Source organism: Squalius cephalus, assembly GCF_949319135.1.
Source record: "Squalius cephalus genome assembly, chromosome: 1".
In the NCBI taxonomy this organism is placed as follows: Eukaryota; Metazoa; Chordata; class Actinopteri; order Cypriniformes; family Leuciscidae; genus Squalius; species Squalius cephalus.
In genome coordinates this window covers 9,996,799-10,017,442 of record NC_137122.1, presented here as the reverse complement: position 1 = coordinate 10,017,442, position 20,644 = coordinate 9,996,799, and the positions used below count along the sequence as shown (strand labels likewise).

At 40.3% G+C, this 20,644-nt stretch overlaps 1 protein-coding gene across 2 annotated transcripts in view; it reads left to right on the top strand.

The window, feature by feature from the left end:
• LOC307162376 (uncharacterized protein) overlaps window positions 1-20,644 on the top strand; it is a 176,795-nt gene that overhangs the window by 149,616 nt on the left and 6,535 nt on the right. Inside the window, exons 1-2 of one of the 2 annotated variants that reach the window (XM_079877630.1) lie at window positions 4,048-4,087; window positions 5,141-5,355. In XM_079877630.1, the coding sequence (XP_079733756.1) occupies window positions 5,298-5,355 (58 nt within the window). In that variant the 5' untranslated portion in view covers window positions 4,048-4,087; window positions 5,141-5,297. Of the gene's footprint in view, window positions 4,149-5,140; window positions 5,356-20,644 lie in introns of those variants that run through there. The other variant, XM_079877629.1, reaches the window with a different exon arrangement.

The window sequence follows — 20,644 nt, the reverse complement described above, 5'->3', positions numbered from 1 at the left end:
GAACACGCCGACATCCGGGTACTATAGCCAGTAGTTCTAGGAACTGTGAAAAGGTTCCTCTGGTCGGAAAGCAGCTTATGTAGCTGTCTGGGGAGCCAAATTACTAGGGGGACAAAAATACTTTAGAAAGATGGCAGCTTCATTATTTATTTTTACACAGAGATTGGTTGGTCTGTTAGTAAATCTGTTCAATCTTTGTTGCATAATAAACAAATGGAGACCGTTGTCTCCAAAAAATGGGGAGAAGCACTTTTCATGTTTTTTTATTTTTTATGTTAGACCGTCAAAACGACAAATAAAATGTCGCCTGCTCCGCCCTGGCCTCCTGTCCTGCTGCAATCTCCAGGCCCTCTTCCTCTCCATGGACCTGGCCCTCCATCCCTCCCCCAAGACCGTCTCCTTTCCACCCCACCACCCTCCTGGACTGTTGTTCACTGAGGAGTGTCTGGAATCCGCTCCTTAAGTGGGGGTCCCTGTTATGATTCCTGTCTTGTGTTCCCCTTGTCTTGTGTGGACATTTATTATTTCCTGTTTTGTGCCACGTTTTTGTAGTCCTTTGTAGTTTTTCCTGTTTATTAGTTAATGATTGTTCAGGTGTATCTTGTTTCCTCATTACTTAATTAAGCTTGTTTGTCCATATAGCCCTTGTGTTTCACTTGTTGATTATTAGTTGTTATAAGTGTAATGATTGCCACTGTCTCTATGATCCCCCTGGTTTTGTTCTTCGAGTTCTGTGTTCTCTGTTTTATGTGTTACTTATTAAATCACCCTGTGTTTAGATCCACGTCTTCGCCTGCTTTCCTCAGTTTCGTTACAATCAAATTGAAAACGGGCTCGTCTACCAGATTTGATTTACTACATGGAATTAGACATGGCTGTTCAATTTCACCGTATTTATTTTTATGAGCTGGTCAATTACTTTCTGTTCATCTTAGGACAAGTGCTATACAGGGCATTAAAGGAGAACTTGGTAACTTTTTTAACTTAATAAAACTGTCTAGAAATCATTTGGATGGTTAAACAGCCTGTTCTGGTGATATTGGTGACTTGCAGCAGGACAGGAGCGTTCCCAGGCGGAAAACCCACCTTGCAACTTGGGCACTACCGTCCCGGCAAGATAGAAATTGGAAGTCTCGTGAGAAGCGAGAACTAGAACGAGAACGAAACACAAATTGCTTTAGGCAATTCGACATAAATACACGTATGATGTATTACCAGATTACCCACCTAGACATAGCTCCACATGATACAGTTGGCTTGCTCCGATCAAAACAAACGCACATGAGCAGCGGTAGAGAGGGGGGGAGGAGGCCGCCGCAAGTGAGTTTTTTACGACTGTGCTGTGTAATATACGCTCCACCACAGCTGTAGGGGGAGCTCGTGGAGAAAACATGCGACAACAAAAGGGAAAATCAGCGAAGAAGTGACTGGAGTTCACTAGAGTTACCGAGTTCTCCTTTAATATTGCGGATATAGAGAGATCATACTGGATCAACTTGCAGATTTACTTTCCAAAGCAGATGGCCTAACTCTGCTACATCTCTTTATGTTGATGCTCAGACTTCCAGGATAGTTCACCAATGTTTATTTCATTTATTATGGAAAAATTAGAAACACTATATCAGAAAATCTGTAGTTGGGTGGTTGACATGGCCTTTTTTTGGTCCAATGTGTCAATGTTAAGTAAATTATAGAAAAATATATCAAAAACTGTGATGATAATATTGTTCAGAAAGTGCTGTTTTATATGGACATACAGAGCATTCATGGGTTTAATCTTCCATTTTTCACAATTTTCAGCCAAACCAGAATAAACTCATATGGCGTGACTGTCCCAAGCACATTTCACAAATTTTGATTTTGAATAAAAACAAGAAAATTAATTCATTTTCTGTTTATTAAATCATATTTTGATATCCCAGATGTCTACTTGTGAGTCTGCTTGACTAAAAGTTCAGGCATAATATTTTGAATCAGCCCTTAACTAAAACGTTTTGTCCCGGAAATGGATATCATTAGGTGTGACGCCATATTCCCTTTTTTAAAAGGGCAATTGTTTGGAGATCTTTGGGGTGTGGGGGTCCTCCTTCTTTCAGGAGGAAGAACAACACCTCAGAAGGACAATGAAAGTTACAATTAGAGTTTTCTCTCTTCATGGTTTAAAAAAAATCAAGTATATCCGGCACTCCTGCTTCAGTTCCCTTTTGCGCTGTCTTTTGGTGTGACGCATTTTACACAAAAATGCCCAAATGAAATTACTTTTCAGTCAAAATTACCTTCAAAACTATATTGTCATATTGTAGTTAGCATGGTTTTAGCATGTTAGCATAAAAGCACATTGCTTATTGTCATGCTAAGTACATGAAACCTCATATGGTGTGACACAAAATCATAAGGTGTGACAGGGTTTTCTTGTCACACCATATGATTATTTTGTCACACTATATGATATGAATTGCATTTAAATACGTAAATAATGTTCTTAGATACATATTTTATAACTAATAGTTAAGTTTCTTGAATATTTTGACCTTTTAACACATTTTGATACTATATTATGTACACATTTAATATCTATACACCAACTCAATTTGGTGAATCCCTACTATCCCATTTTCAAGCTGGATCCATGTTAAACTACAGCATTTTGTCACTCAAATGTTTCCCTTTATTTATTTATTTATTTATTTTTTCAGTTTGAGGTAGATTTCAGTAGATGGCGAGATAATGCGAATAAAGAAAGAACAACGAAATGATACATCAGCTTGCTGTTCGGTCATTGTTTTACTCATCCTCATTTTGAAATGAATTTATGCATTAAATAAAAAAAATGTTCAATGATTTACTATAAAGATTATTACAATTCATGTAGTTAATATTCAGCAGATTAAAATAAAAAGTGCAACATCAAATGAATACAGTAAGTGGATTAATGCATGTGTTATAAACATATGATTCTTTGCTACTTTGAGCAGAACTCACTGTTTTAAACAATTTTGTGATTTTTGCTGTAACTGAAACAATGATTCACTTGTCAAACTAAGTTGGGTTGTTTGTTAAATGCAGCTAATACAGATTTTTGCATACAGATTGTTGTGTGGTGTGACATCATATGGCGTGACACCATGTCATTTGGTGTGACATTCAGAATTTTGAAAGATATTAAGGCTTTTTGGTTATTAATCATAAAATCATCAATGTGACAGATGGGGAATAGTGCCAGCAAAGGTTACAAGCATTTTGGTACTTTTATAGCAAGGTATTCCCAAATTAATTTGAAGTATATTGAAAGATTACTAGTAAACGTCTGTCTATGAGTGATGATAAAGTAAAATAATGCAAAATGTAACATATTTGCACATAATAATTGCTATACTTTTATATAGTAATGATAAAGAATCAGGATAAATTTACTTACATTATCACATTATACCCCTTTTTAATTTAACACACAATAACATTCAGGTCACACCATATGACATTTTTAGTCACTAAGACAGTAAACTAGTGAATAAATGTAAATTTTAGGACAAAATCTTCAAGACCACATATATATTTGGAAATATAAGAGTTGGTAGAATATAACCCAATGAGTTCCATGACTTACATTTGAGATTTAAAAAAATAACTTTTTTTTAGCCAAATATGTCAACCACCCAGTTATAAATTCTTATAAAAAAGGTAGACTTAAAGGGATACTTCACCAAGTAGCATTAAGTTTTGTATCATTAGAAAACCTGTAGTAGCCTATTTTCAAATGCCTGAATTCCCTCCCTCATCTTTTGCTTTGCCTTTTATTTCAGACACACCAGAGGTTTAATATTTACATTTCATTTGTTGTTTCGGATGATCTTTTGTGACTTCAGCTCAGAAATATTTGACTTTTTTGTACACAAAATTGTATATAATAAATTTAATTGCTGTACTTTTTGAAATAAAAACTGCTTGCTTCCTCATTTCATGCATCACATGAAAAAAAAAAAAAACGAGTAAAATGAGTCTCTGATCCAAAACCCACAATAGATGGCGCTAATTCAAGCCGCCAAAGAAGAAGAAGAAGAAGAGTTTCAGCGTCGAGTCTTCTGAGGTGAGGAGAGCAGTTCACGGTATTTCTCATATTTACACAACCATCACACACACTTTATAGAGTTTGATTAAGCGACAGGCTCATTTCTGTATTGTTTTCATCGATCACAGCGATACTCGTGCGTCTTTTCTGGCGTCTTCCTACTGAAATAAACATTTAGTGCAGCAGCAGCGAGCATGAGGAGAATATGTTGAGTTCATTCAGACCTGAGCGATTTTGTGTTCGTTTGTTTATTTGTTTGTTTGCTTGTGTGATCAAGTCTCGATGTTTGTGTGAGAACTGTTACTGAATGTCAAGTCAAGAGTTAAAGTTTGAGATCTGTGAGAGGAATTGATGAGCTTATAAGGAGTTTTTTTTTAAGGATTTGTCAGTTTTGAATAACGTGCAATGATTGTAATACGTTACTTAAATGAGGTGGTTAATTAAGTTTGGTTTGGTTTTAGATATGTTTTATGTTTTATTTGTGTCAGATGGTGAGAAATAACAGTATTTTCTTTCAATAGGGCAGTTTCACATGCTTTTATCATCTATCCTGACTCAAATAATGTGTTTTTAACGGTTAAACACTCAGAATAATGTGAGATGATCTGCTGATGATCCTGAATGGCTTGTTGAATGAGTGTTGATAGTCTGAGGCTCATCAATATAAACAGATCTGCTGAAAACTCTTTATTTCATGACAATAGTTCCTGTTTTCACCTCATTTATTATGCTGATGTCTTCAGATCTCCTGTAAATTGACTCTAAAGCTCATTTCATTGGTGTCAACATACTTTGTTGCTCTAAAATGTTTATTTCTGTTTCCATACTTTAAACAGTTTTTTTTTTCTGACCATTGTTAATATTTGGAAGACATTATGATGTTTATATTCTTTATCATTTCTATTTTTCTGTCTATATTGTAATGCAAAAAGCAGGAGGGTGTTCTGGTTAGCCATAACATAAGATATAAATTTGCATCAGTTACTTTACTTCAGACAGACAGACGCAAATGCTTAGATGTGATAGTATAAAAACAAATTCAGGAACTGATATTATTTTTTATTTTGTCAGATCAGCTCCTCCCACTGCAGTTACATCATCAGTGAAGCTCCTCCCACAGCATTTCTCCCTGTAAATTCCCATCAGCTACAACAGAAGACGATCATCAGAGCATCAGGAAGAGCTGAAATCTGCAAAGACTGAGTTTATTAAAGAGGACAGTGAGAACATGAGTGATCCAGAACCCTGCAGAATGAAACACACTGAAGATCCTGAAGAACAAAGAGGTTGGTGTTTATTCTTCATTCATTCATGATGCTGAAGAACATTCTTGTTAGAAATATTCTAGCACTTCGTCACTTTTAGATAAACTGTTAAACTGTGAAATGGGTACAAAAGTTTACTCTGAGATGGTCTAGAATGTTTTTTGTTTGTTTTCAACAAATGGTCAGTAAAGGGAGGTTTGAGAAATTTGTATATTGATTGTCAACATCAGATCAAGCTAAATACTATTTTATCTGTTTTATTTGACATTTATTTTATTTCTGGTTCCCAATATGCTAGCCTGGCAAGCCAGACCTACATCAAGATGTTGGGTCTGGTAACTCACCATAGACGCTGCTCAATCCGAGGGATGGGATAAACGGCTGTCTTTCAAATTCCCTCTGCACGCAATAGGACAGCGCTTCAACCAACCAGGCTTCTGGTAGACGTCGCTCGTTGACCGATCGTAGGCTTCTGGTAGACGTCGCTCGTTGACCGATCGTAGGCTTCTGGTAGACGTCGCTCGTTGACCGATCGTAGGCTTCTGGTAGACGTCGCTCGTTGACCGATCGTAGGTTTCTGGTAGACGTCGCTCGTTGACCGATCGTAGGTTTCTGGTAGACGACGCTCGTTGACCGATCGTAGGCTTCTGGTAGACGTTGCTGATCGTAGGTTTCTGGTAGACGTTGCTCGTTGACCGATCGTAGGCTTCTGGTAGACGTCGCTCGTTGACCGATCGTAGGCTTCTGGTAGACGTCGCTCGTTGACCGATCGTAGGCTTCTGGTAGACGTCGCTCGTTGACCGATCGTAGGTTTCTGGTAGACGTCGCTCGTTGACCGATCGTAGGTTTCTGGTAGACGACGCTCGTTGACCGATCGTAGGCTTCTGGTAGACGTCGCTCGTTGACCGATCGTAGGCTTCTGGTAGACGTTGCTGATCGTAGGTTTCTGGTAGACGTTGCTCGTTGACCGATCGTAGGCTTCTGGTAGACGTCGCTCGTTGACCGATCGTAGGCTTCTGGTAGTCGTCGCTCGTTGACCGATCGTAGGCTTCTGGTAGACGTCGCTCGTTGACCGATCGTAGGCTTCTGGTAGACGTCGCTCTTTGACCGATCGTAGGTTTCTGGTAGACGTCGCTCGTTGACCGATCGTAGGCTTCTGGTAGACGTCGCTCGTTGACCGATCGTAGGTTTCTGGTAGACGACGCTCGTTGACCGATCGTAGGTTTCTCGTAGACGTCGCTCGTTGACCGATCGTAGGCTTCTGGTAGACGTCGCTCTTTGACCGATCGTAGGTTTCTGGTAGACGTCGCTCGTTGACCGATCGTAGGCTTCTGGTAGACGTCGCTCGTTGACCGATCGTAGGCTTCTGGTTGACGTCGCTCGTTGACCGATCGTAGGCTTCTGGTAGACGTCGCTCGTTGACCGATCGTAGGCTTCTGGTAGACGTCGCTCGTTGACCGATCGTAGGCTTCTGGTAGACGTTGCTGATCGTAGGTTTCTGGTAGACGTTGCTCGTTGACCGATCGTAGGCTTCTGGTAGACGTCGCTCGTTGACCGATCGTAGGCTTCTGGTAGACGTCGCTCGTTGACCGATCGTAGGCTTCTGGTAGACGTCGCTCGTTGACCGATCGTAGGCTTCTGGTAGACGTTGCTGATCGTAGGTTTCTGGTAGACGTTGCTCGTTGACCGATCGTAGGCTTCTGGTAGACGTCGCTCGTTGACCGATCGTAGGCTTCTGGTAGACGTCGCTCGTTGACCGATCGTAGGTTTCTGGTAGACGTCGCTCGTTGACCGATCGTAGGTTTCTGGTAGACGACGCTCGTTGACCGATCGTAGGCTTCTGGTAGACGTCGCTCGTTGACCGATCGTAGGCTTCTGGTAGACGTTGCTGATCGTAGGTTTCTGGTAGACGTTGCTCGTTGACCGATCGTAGGCTTCTGGTAGACGTCGCTCGTTGACCGATCGTAGGCTTCTGGTAGACGTCGCTCGTTGACCGATCGTAGGCTTCTGGTAGACGTCGCTCGTTGACCGATCGTAGGCTTCTGGTAGACGTCGCTCGTTGACCGATCGTAGGTTTCTGGTAGACGACGCTCGTTGACCGATCGTAGGCTTCTGGTAGACGTCGCTCGTTGACCGATCGTAGGCTTCTGGTAGGGGTGTAGACTCGTAGGAGTGAGTGAAAGTAGGAGGGAGGTGAGCCTTTGATAGATCTGTAAGCAAGCGTCAATACCTTGAACTTGATGCGAGCAGCGAGAGGTAGCCAGTGCAAACCTCTTTTGAAATATAAGATGTAGTTTGTTAGTATATATTATATATTAGAACAAAGTGTTCTTTCCTGTATGCCAGGCTTGTATGTGTAGTGTGCCAAGTTGATGCTACATCTGCAGACTGCTTTTCTCTCGCGTGTCACGTGACCAGAGTGTAATCGCAGCTTTTGCTGTTAAAAAATCGTATTTCATCATATTGCGATATTATCACTGGTAACTTCTATAACAAAGTAAATCCCTCACAGAAGTCATTCAACTCATTTGATATTTAGAAGGAAAAATATTGATTAATACCTTGATTTATAATCACTCATTACATATACACTAAAGCAGCAGTGGATTCACCATAAACCCTGTGGTTTACCCTGTTGGATTTTAGTTGTATGCGGTCTATAAGGTATGGCTTTGTGTGTACATGTGAACAAGGAAAGGCCACAGGAAGGTTGCGATCATGTTTAATGGAGCACAAGTAATAAAAGAGACATTTTTTATGCATCTACATCCATCTGCATGGACTCTGTTTGTACGCGTTCTAAACTTGCATACTCCTATTATCAACTGCAACGGCACAGGAAAGCCAATACATCACGCATCTGTGTTTAAAAACTAAGCTCAGACTCGATTCTGAAATTCTCTGAATCGTTGGAGAGAGAATCTATAACATAATATATCATTATATATATATATATATATATATATATATAACATATCACATAAATTGAACAGAGTGTTCTTTCCTGTATGCCAGGCCTATATGTGTAGTGTGCCAAGTTGATGCTAAATTTGCAGACTGGTTTTCTCTCGCGTGTCATGTGACTAGAGTGTAATCGCAGCTTTTGCGGTTAAAAAATCGTTTCATCATATTGCGATATTATCAGAAATGCAATTAATCGTTCAGCCCAATAACTGGGGTCATGAACAAAAGATAAAGAAAAAATCACTCACTGCTCTTGGCTGAATAACTTTTGTAGCTTTAAAGATTTTTTCAACACAGCCCTACAGTTAGGTGTGCACATATAATTGTTTATATTAATATTCAACATACAGAACATCAACGTTTAATATAATCCCAGATTTATGAATGTGTATGTCTGACTAAACAATTAAAATGTTAATTATGCAAGAAAACCTTGGTTTGGTCTTCTGAACCACTTATTTATACTTATGTTATTAATTTAGTAAATAAGGCACACATTTTTTTGTAACAAGTAAATACGTTCGTTTAAACATAGCATAAAATACACTCTTTTTCGCCACCTGCTGCAGATGTAATATGAAGAAATTAACACTGAACGAATCAGTGAACGAATCTGAACGAATCATTTTGGTGAACGAACTGAAAATGAACTGGAAAGTCTCTGGAAAGAATCAAAATTTCCACCACTAAGTGGGTGGAATAGACAAGAAATGTCTTGTGTGATCTTAGAGTTGTGATCTCAGAGTTGTGTATTGATACACACAGATCATACTTTATTATTCCTGATACTGGTCACTCAAACATCTGATGATGAAGAATTATCTTCATATTAAAGGCAGGGTAGGTAGGATTTTTCTAAAAAAAAAACATTCCAAATTTGTTTAAACTCTTTATATACCAATTAGGGGTGTAACAGTTCACAAAATTCACGGTTCGGTTCGATACGATACACTTGTGTCACGGTTCGGTACGTTTTCCATACAGCAAAAATAAATAAATGCCAGAGAAATTTCCTTGAATTATTATTATTTTTTTTTAATTATTTTATTTAATGAAACTAACATCATAAAGTATGATTTTTAAAAAAAAATTTTTTTTTTTTTTTTTTGTTGCTTTTTTACTGAGCAATAATGGAGCTATACTTGACTGTTCTTATGAGCATATAAAACAAAACAGCTCTGGACAAAATGAAATGTACAGTAATATTGTAGTAGTAGGCTAGTTATAAACAAAGGTTTTTTTTAGTTCAGGTTATCATTTGAGGGCAGCAATTGTATTCATAATGTCAAAATAAAACCGACGTAATGTTACTTGAAAGCATTATAGCCCACTATTCCTGACAAACTTCCATACCTTGCAGTTAGTGTTACTACAGCAAATCCATTCCACAGTGAATGTTGCTGATCTGTGGACACCGGCCAGTTCATTCATGGCACAATGTTTCTTCCTGGTTTCCACGTCAGCGATGTTTGATCCGTTAATAACAGAGAAATGTGCATGTTTCTCACTAGATCTCGCAGCGATGTTATTACTTCAGTGGCGATTTCAAAAAGCATTTGAAATTCAAATGCTTTCTTTACTGGTCTGGATCTCTTAGCGCTGTGTGGTGTTGATTGATCAGGCTCGCGCATAGGGCTCGCGAGTCCCGCTTCACAGGTCAAAACTGATAAACGGTCCACACAAACACAATAAGAGTAGCTCAGTTTCGTTCCTTACATTGCATTTGCCAGTTGATGTTGTGGTCGCGCCAGCCTCTATGAGCGCGCTTGCCACCCGCGACGTGCCTTCATTTGAAATAATAAAATTTTGGTCGGCAGAAAAAATGGTCCAACGAACCGTTCGGTACGTAATGCATACCGAAAACCGAACCGAAAGCCTCATACCGAACTGTTCGATACGATTACGCGTATCGTTACACCCCTAATACCAATACATAATAAAATGTAAGTACTTTGAAAAAGAGAGTATAAAAATCGAGTGTCTGTAGACCTCTCACGACTGTTGTAAACACAGCTAATTATTTCCATTCACTCCCACCCCCTCCCTTCTGGGCTCCTTCCAAAGCCACGCCCCCAAAACACATGAACGTGCGACGCCAAACGCTCAGGCTCAGCTGAAGACGCATTTATTTACCCGAGACGAGTGGAGAGGAAGGAGCGCAGTGCATGCAGTGACCATGTCAGAATCACATGTAATAAAATACCTAACTTTATCACTATGAATATAAACAAATAAGATGGCTTTTAGTACTCACTATCAAGCTAGCATATCGATACTGGTAAAGTAAAAAGTTGGTTCGGTAACAAGCTATATTTATAGGTAACGAGCTATATTTATAAGGCAAAGCTAAAAACAGGTTGCATTGATACACGATTTTCCATTATCATCAGTTAAACTGATGAAGGTGAATTTCGTGTAAGATTCATAACATATACAGTGTTTTGCATGTAAGAGTTTCCATGATGAAAACATTGTCGACTCTGAGGACTAACGTTACACTCCGGTGACAAGTACCGCATTGTCGGTTCGAGGTCAGGTCGAGGGCGAAGCAGAGGAGGTCGTTCAAGAGTGCGGGCAACCAGGGTCCGAGGAAGTAGTTTTTGCCTTGTTTGCCTTCGCTGACTGCATATGCAGGTGCTTTGAATTTTGAATGCTCTTTCTCTGCCATAATTTTACTCTTTGTAGGTTCCGCGCCTCTCTTGCACTCATCAAATCAAACGGGTGCGCGCATATGGGCAGATCTTGTAGCGACAGTGGTGATAGCCATGGTTACGAGAGAGAGTGACAGTCGCTCAAACCTGTAAGAACAATGGGTTGTACATTAATATTAATATTAATATTAATATTAGCTCAAATTATCTATTGGGAATTTTAATAATTAATCATGAATATGATTAATATGTTGTATGTTACAGTTACATTAATTTAGCGCAGCTGAACTAGATTGATATATGAACGATTACCATAACGGGTTATGGTTCGTCATTAATACATCAATTGTGCTTATTTCAGCTCGAAGTTATGGGATAACTTTAATGGACTTAATTTAGTTATCAAACAATCTGTTTGTCCAGCAAACATATACGTAAGATTAACTTAACTCTCAAGGAAAATTATCCTTCTTACAAACACGAGAAAGAGTATCTTTTCCAGGCCTTGAAAAGACACTCTCGGTGTTTGTAGACTAAAATTAGGTTACTTAAATCGTAGCCTACCAAGATAAAGCATATAGCTAAGATCGAACATTTCAGGGACTAAGTAACATGGGCAACTAAATCAGAGTCAGTCAAGGGCATTGTTACGACCCTTCATGATTTTAAAAGTCTAGGAAGGTAGAAGGGAAACATTATGTCACCCGACAACAACCTTTACTATGAAAACACTGGGAAGTGAGTGATACAAGGAAGCAGCAGAACGTTTGAACACATTTATTATGTGCGACTAGTCAAAGAATATATCTATATATAAACATATATATAGATAGTTAAAAAAAAACAAACAATTAAAGTTATTTACAAAAAAAATAAATAAACCAAACAAACCAGCAAGTTATATTATCCCAGACCTGGAAGAAAAAGGGATTAACTGGACAGTGCCAACTCAAAGAAAGGAACAAAACAAAAGAATCTTTCTACATCATTTGAAACTAACCTAACTAACACGAAAGAAAAATGTAGAAAGGAAAAGTCTTCGACGTCCTAGACGTCGTATACTTCCCTACCCTAACTATCAAACAAAAATACAACGAATGGCACTTGCCCTTTTAACCTAGTGTATCTAAACAGAAAATAAACCTAAGTGCGATGTACGTCACGTGACATCTCTTACCTGTCCCTTTTCCTCTATCATTCCCAAAACACAGCGTTACCGCTCTCAAACATTTAGATAAAAAGAATAGGACGGCAACACAACGAGATCTCACATTGAACACATTAACAAAGCTTGATAAATTCTCAAAAGTTGAAAACAAGCAAAAACCAAAATCAAGCTTAACAGAAGAAAATATACTAAGCACACAAAGTCAAGTTCACAAACAAAAAGGCCACCGCCGTCTAGTGCGTCCATGACTCCTTTTATAGTTCCCGGGTTTCCGGTAACCATATGACTGGATCTCACTTGCAGACGTCAGCACGCCAGAACCCTCCTCTCCGATGGTTGTCAGCCAATCAGGCGACCGATCAGCACATCGCCTGCGAGAGCGAAAGTAAAACAAACAGACAGCGGCAGAAACAATACAAAAGAAACTAGAAACACCAAAGTCGCACAACTTGGTGTCACATAATATCGTAACACCCCCACATTTAAGAACAAACATATATTGTTTGTTACAAAAAAAAAAAGGAAAATCTTAACATGAAACAAATCATAACTCACCCGCTATAAGCCCTTTTCAAACCCTGGAAAGAGCGTCAGCCAGAACATTCTCAGACCCCTTTTTATGATGGATTTCAAGGTTATAACTCTGTACAAACAGAGCCCAACGCATCAAACGTTGATTGGTATTATACATCCGAGAAAGAAAAACAAGGGGGTTATGATCCGTATACACAACCGTAGGCAGATTGGAAGAACCTAAATAAACTTCAAAGAACTGCAAAGCAAGCAGCAACGCCAAAGTTTCCTTTTCAACTGTAGAGTAATTTCCTTGATGCTTATTAAACTTACGGGAAAAAAAACTCACTGGATGGTCCACACCATCCTCGCTCTCTTGAAGCAACACGGCTCCAGCGCCCACCGCGCTCGCATCCACTTCCAACTTAAAAGAGCGATCAAAATTTGGAGCCGCCAAAACTGGGGTGCTGTACAGCAAAGCTTTAATACTCTCAAATGCAATCTGGCACTCGTCAGTCCACGTAAAAGTTCGTTTTGGGCTAAGAAGATTAGTGAGGGGGGCCACTACTGTGGAGAAATTTTTACAAAAATTACGGTAGTACCCGGCCATACCTAAAAATCGTCTCAATTCTCGCCGTGTCATAGGTACTGGAAATTCCGTAATAGCTGCAACTTTCGTTTCCACAGGCTTCACTTGTCCCTGTCCCACCTGTTTGCCCAGATAGGTGACACTAGCTTGACCAAACACACATTTTGACAAGTTAAGGGTTAGTGAAGCACTCTCCAGCCTCTCAAACACTGTACGAAGTAAGGACATGTGTTCTGTCCAGTCCTTAGAAAAAATTACCAGATCATCCAAATAAGCGTTACAGTTGGGCACACCAGCTAAAACTATCTGGATTAACCTCTGGAATGTAGCAGGAGCGTTTCGTAACCCGAACGCCATAACGTTGTATTGTAGGAAGCAGTCCGGGGTTACGAATGCAGAGATGTCCGAGGCACGCGGCGTTAAGGGTACCTGCCAGTATCCCTTAAGTAAATCAAGTTTACTAACGAAATTAGCAGAACCTATATTATCGACACAATCTTCCATCCTAGGAAGAGGGTAGGAATCAGGTACGGTCACGGCATTCACTTTCCGGTAGTCCGTACAAAAACGGAACGAACCGTCAGACTTATTTACCAAAAGGCACGGAGAACTCCACGGGCTACAGCTGTGCCGGGCCAATCCATTCGTCAACAGATACGCAGTCTCCTCCTTCATGACGGATCTTTTGATAGCGTTAAGTCGATAAGCATGTTGTTTTATAGGTTTCGCACCACTAACATCAATATCATGTCGCAACACCTTCGTCTGAGACGGAACGTCAGAAAATAAAGCTGGAAATGCGGTGATAAGATCTACCACATCCTGCAGTTGCCCATCGGGCAGATGAGAAAGATGAGAAGACAAATTTGTTAGAATAGCTGAATTCTCTAACTTATTACATTGTTGAGGAGTATTTCTCAGCACTAAACCATCCTCATCTGCATCCGCTTCACCCTCTGCAACAGATATAAATTCCGTCATTGCCATAACAGGTGCAATTTCTTTCACAAGATCACATTGCACTTGTTCTCGTTCATGATACACTTTGAGCATGTTGACATGACAAACACGCGTTTTACGTCTTCTCTCCGGTGTGCGTACAACATAGTCTGTCTCACTAAGTTTACTGACCACTTCATAAGGGCCAGTAAATCGAGCCGACAATGCAGACCCTTGAACGGGTAGTAACACTAAAACATTGTCACCTGGCTGGAACGACCGTGCGACTGCTTTGATGTCATAACGTTGTTTCATTTCACACTGAGCACTTTTCAAAGATTTCTGAGCAAGATCGCAAGCCTCGTGAAGCCTTTTCCTGAACCGACTAACATAGTCCAAAATATTAATTTCAGACTCTGAATTAGTCTCCAGCATCTTATCTTTAAGGACCTTTAATGGGCCACGGACAGTATGCCCAAAAACCAACTCGGCTGGGCTGAAACCGAGTGATTCCTGCACTGTTTCACGTATGGCAAACAACACCAAAGGGATTCCCTCATCCCAATCCTTATTTGTTTCCATACAGTACCTTCGAAGCATCGCTTTTAAGGTCTGGTGAAACCTCTCAATTACGCCCTGGCTCTCAGGATGATAGGCACTTGAGACTCTGTGTTTTATAGACAAAGACTTAAGAGTCTGAGCAAAAACGCGTGACAAGAAATTCGTTCCCTGGTCTGTCTGAATCACTTTAGGAAGACCAAATGTAGAAAAGAATTTTATTAGCGTTTTCAAAATAACAGGAGCAGTTATTTTGCGCAGCGGTATCGCTTCTGGAAATCGTGTCGCTCTACACATAATAGTGCATAAATACTGGTTACCTGATTTTGTCTTCGGTAAGGGACCAACACAGTCTACAAGCACTTCTTCAAATGCTTCACCCACAATAGGAATAGGAGAGAGTGGAGCGGGAGGAATTAACTGATTCGGCTTCCCGGTGATTTGGCATATGTGACAAGTTCGGCAAAATTTTGCAACATCACGTTTCAAACCTGGCCAAAAAAAATGGTGTAAAATACGATTGTAGGTTTTAGTTATTCCCAAGTGTCCAGATAATACATGCTCATGAGCCAGACATAATACCTGAGAACGAAATATACTTGGAACAACCACCTGATACACAACATTCCAATCCAGATCATCATCGACCCGAGAACACCACTTTCGCATCAATAATCCATCATCTTCAAAATACGCAACATGTCTTGTCTTAGCAGCCTCATAACTAAGAACAGTCGAAAAACATTTACGCAAGGATGGATCTTCCTTTTGTGCTGCGATGATTTGAGACCGAGTGATGGGCAAATCTAACGAATTCAACTTCCCCAGAACAGTTTCTGAAGTTTTGAGATCAATGCTTTGTGAGCTCTCTTTTACTTTCATTTCAGACTCAGAACTTAACACGCCGTTTGTTAGCGTCTGCCCCATCAACGAGTCAGCCAGAGCAACTTGATCTATCCTCGCTAACTGAGCGCGCGTAACAGCACAGGCAGAAAATACATCAGGATATAAGCTAGCCACATCATCAGAAATTGCACACACATTCGGAGAATCAGTCACCTCTGGCACGGGCATGACTTTGCCTCCGGCCAAATCATTTCCGAGAATAAAGGTTATCCCTTTCACAGGCAACGAATTCCGAATACCGACCTTTACAAATCCTGAAACTAGTGAACTATTTAAGTGCACACGATGCAAAGGAACTGGTACCACCTGCATTTCAATACCACGAACTAAAATATTCGAGCCACAGTATGATTCCTTGGAAAAAGGCAAAACATCACACACCATAAGCGACTGCATAGCCCCTGTATCTCGGAGGATATGAACTTCTCTCTGATCTTCTATCTTTCCAGACAACGAAACTAACCCAGTCATTACAAAAGGTTTATAATTTGCATCAGGAACATCAGTACAGCTTGATAATTCGGATGACCGCACAGTTTTAAGTAATGCAACACTTTTAGGAGGCTGCACCTGCTGCTTTCGTTTAAGTATAACACAATCCGCAATCAAATGCCCCTGCTTATGGCAGTAAAAACATTCTCTTACCTCCCTAGATTGTGAAGTTCCAGGCTTTATTCGCACACTCTGATTTTGCGGCGGGGTGCCAGTCACACTCTTTTCAACACGCGTTACGGAAAATACCGCCTTATGGGTGAGTACGAATTCATCTGCCAAGACAGCAGCCCGTGACAGTGAATCAACTTTTTGTTCGTTTAAGTACACCACCACCCGCTCAGGCAAACATGATTTAAATTCCTCCAGCAGGATTAACTCTCTCAGCGAAACAAAATCATCAGCTTTGCTTGCATTACTCCACTTATCAAACAAAATACTCTTATCCCTTGCAAACTCTACAAAGGTCTGGTTGGAATTTTTTTTATGGCTTCGAAACTTTTGTCGATATGCCTCTGGGACCAGCTCATATGCACGTAAAATCGCCAATTTCACAGCCTCGTACTTTAAACTATCCTCCAAAGAAAGAGTGGAAAAAACTTCTTGCGCCTTCCCAATCAACCTGCACTGCAACAGAAGAGCCCAAACCTCCTTAGGCCAACCAAGTGACAGGGCAATGCGCTCAAAAGCGTTGAAATACGAATCCACCTCTGTCTCTCTAAAATGCGGGACTAGTGTAATGTGCTTACTGACGTCGAACGACCCAGTTACCAACGACGGAGAAGCAGAAGACACGGTTGGTAACGGTGGAGTATGAGCAGAAAACACGGCTGCTATCGGTGGAGTATGGGCAGGAAGAACGTTATCTCGAGATGGATGCCGTTGCGCAGCAGATCTTCCCACAATTTGCATTGCCTCGAGCTCCAACTCTCGCATTTTTACCTGTTTATCTGCCTCAATTTCAAGTTTGCGAATTTGCAATCGCAAATCCAGCTCACCCTGGCGATTCTGCGCTTTCTCCTGTGCTTCCAGCTGCAATCGGGCCAAACGAACTTTCAGTTTCGTTTCTCCTTTTGAGTTCAACGAAACAGGAGAGAACGGTTCGAATTGAGGTAACCCCGCTCTAACATCGGCTTCTGCTACAGGCAAAAATTCCTCACCAATCTCGTTCCCACGCCTCGGTGTTTCCACATCCACACCACCTTCAGCTAGCTCTCCCTCATCTGGTACCACGAGCACATTCGACTCCATTAACTGATCATATATCATGGATTTTATCTCCCTCTTAAGAGACTGCCGAGCCACAACAATCCGAAAATGATTCGCAATCGCCAACAAATCATCTTTTCTGCAGCAATCTAACATTTCTACAGTTGGATTTTCAATAAAACTCTTCAAGTCAAACGCTGCCATCATGCTACTAATAAAGGCCACTAGCCTACCACAAAATCAACTGTATACACTCACCAAGCTTCCAGTGTAAAAATAGCAAATATGCCTCAAGGTGACTTATATTAATTAATCCGATATCAATTAATTTCCAGGATAAATTATCCCGGACGAGCCCCCATTAATGTTACGACCCTTCATGATTTTAAAAGTCTAGGAAGGTAGAAGGGAAACATTATGTCACCCGACAACAACCTTTACTATGAAAACACTGGGAAGTGAGTGATACAAGGAAGCAGCAGAACGTTTGAACACATTTATTATGTGCGACTAGTCAAAGAATATATCTATATATAAACATATATATAGATAGTTAAAAAAAAACAAACAATTAAAGTTATTTACAAAAAAAATAAATAAACCAAACAAACCAGCAAGTTATATTATCCCAGACCTGGAAGAAAAAGGGATTAACTGGACAGTGCCAACTCAAAGAAAGGAACAAAACAAAAGAATCTTTCTACATCATTTGAAACTAACCTAACTAACACGAAAGAAAAATGTAGAAAGGAAAAGTCTTCGACGTCCTAGACGTCGTATACTTCCCTACCCTAACTATCAAACAAAAATACAACGAATGGCACTTGCCCTTTTAACCTAGTGTATCTAAACAGAAAATAAACCTAAGTGCGATGTACGTCACGTGACATCTCTTACCTGTCCCTTTTCCTCTATCATTCCCAAAACACAGCGTTACCGCTCTCAAACATTTAGATAAAAAGAATAGGACGGCAACACAACGAGATCTCACATTGAACACATTAACAAAGCTTGATAAATTCTCAAAAGTTGAAAACAAGCAAAAACCAAAATCAAGCTTAACAGAAGAAAATATACTAAGCACACAAAGTCAAGTTCACAAACAAAAAGGCCACCGCCGTCTAGTGCGTCCATGACTCCTTTTATAGTTCCCGGGTTTCCGGTAACCATATGACTGGATCTCACTTGCAGACGTCAGCACGCCAGAACCCTCCTCTCCGATGGTTGTCAGCCAATCAGGCGACCGATCAGCACATCGCCTGCGAGAGCGAAAGTAAAACAAACAGACAGCGGCAGAAACAATACAAAAGAAACTAGAAACACCAAAGTCGCACAACTTGGTGTCACATAATATCGTAACAGGCATATGGAATTTAATAATTGGACCAATACATCGAACTAAGGAATATATCAAACTACACAATACACACGGATTATATGTCTATGTACATAAAATACAGTTAAACAATACAAGATAACGAATAACAGTGAGAGAGAATAAAATGATCAGAGTTAGAAAAAGATAGAATGCCAGAAAAGGATTAAGAGAGAGTGGATGAGAGAGAGAGAAGGATGGGGGACGAGATCGGAAGTGAAAGCAAAAATCTGCGATCAGAGATCGCAGTTGGCTATGGCAAAATCACAGACAGTAACCCTTAAGACACAACAAAGAAATCTCATCATAAGTTCAATTCAATAATCGATACTTGCATGGCATATGGTTCTCTTTGTATGAGGTGTGTAGGACCGCAGGGTTCTGCGTGTCTTTAAAAGCAGCGCGAGTCGTCTGAGGGGAGGCGTGCGCGTGCTGTCTTCCGGCGCGCGTGCGAGCGCGGGAGCTTCAAAGATTATCTTTCTTTGTGGTGAAGTTGCAGGGAATGGTTCAGGCTAAGTTCATTCAGCTCGTGAATGAACAGAGGCGAAGAGGAAAACGAAACTAGACTATAGAAAAACATAAAAGAAATGAATAAAAAGAAAAGAGAAGCAGGCCGAAGCCGGTCCGGACTTGGGTTTTGGAGGAGGAAGGAGAGAGCGTAGGCATGAGAGAGCGAAAGTGAAAGCAACCTTAAACAGCATTTAGATTTCGAGACTTGCATGTGGTCTGTGGATGAGGCAGGCGCGCGCGCATGGGCCTTTGTTCTCTCATGCGTCTTCAGGTGAGCGCGGCCGCGGGATTTTCAAAAGAGTCTTTTCTTTGAGTTGAAGTTGCTTGCTGCGTTTGCTTCGCTGAGTCCGAATACGAAAGAATGCTCCCTAAAAGGGAGCCATGGGTCTTCTGAAGAAGAGGGTTCGTAAAAACAGGAGAGAGAGAGAGAGGATTTTCTGAGTCGGTCTTTTATGGACAATATGGGTTGACGCCTCTGTTCGCGCGAACAACCAATGAACGTCCAAAGGTCTGAAGCGGGAAAAATGTCTTTGTCTCTGGGGCCACGCCCACTCGGATGAGTCATGAGGAGATGAGCTTTGAGCTGTTCGGCTCCCGAAATATGAAAAAGTGTAAAATAATGCACATTACTTCATTCTGCTATCGAAATTCGACTCTGTTAGATTGAGAGAATTTCAACGATATCACACACGTCATATGAAGATTAAGAAAATCAAGTTACATAAGATATGCATATTTACAAGCATTTTAAAGTTCGTTACATGTCTAGAAATAAGATTTACCCAAAAATGTGTTGTACCCTATAGGGTACAAATGGATATGAAGCTTGAGGAACTAAACACGGTACACACCTGATTTGTCTAACCTTATTACCAAAGTTTACCAGAATACACAAACTACACCACGTAAAAGAAAAATTATGAGATGGGAAATTACATCCATGTTTACATTTCTTCGGTGGTTATGCATATAGAAAATTTAGGATTTAAGTAGAAAATGTAGGATTTAAGTAGGAGTAAAGATTACCACGTTAATTCTGCTCCACTCCTAAAAACCCAGTTGACATTCCATTAGGCAATAAAACAGCAAAGTGGGGGGAAGGCAATTGCCAGAGAATATTGTTGAACATTCTCTAACTAAAACACTATTGATTAAAGAATACATTTCAAAACCACACCTCTATTATAAAGCCAAACTAAATCACACATGCCTAATGTAATTGTACATAAATTAAAGTATATTCTATCCTAATTTAAACACAAAGGGATGTTTGTGTGTGTGTGTGTGTAGAAAGTTTCAAGTTTCGTTATCTCTCTGTGGTCCAGAGAGGGAAAGGGGGGGGTTTGGAGTCCAGAACTTATCCTCCAAGGTGCAATTTAGGTCGTAAAAGTCAATTTGTTCCAGTCTTTATGGAGCCTGGCGTATGATTTGTAATT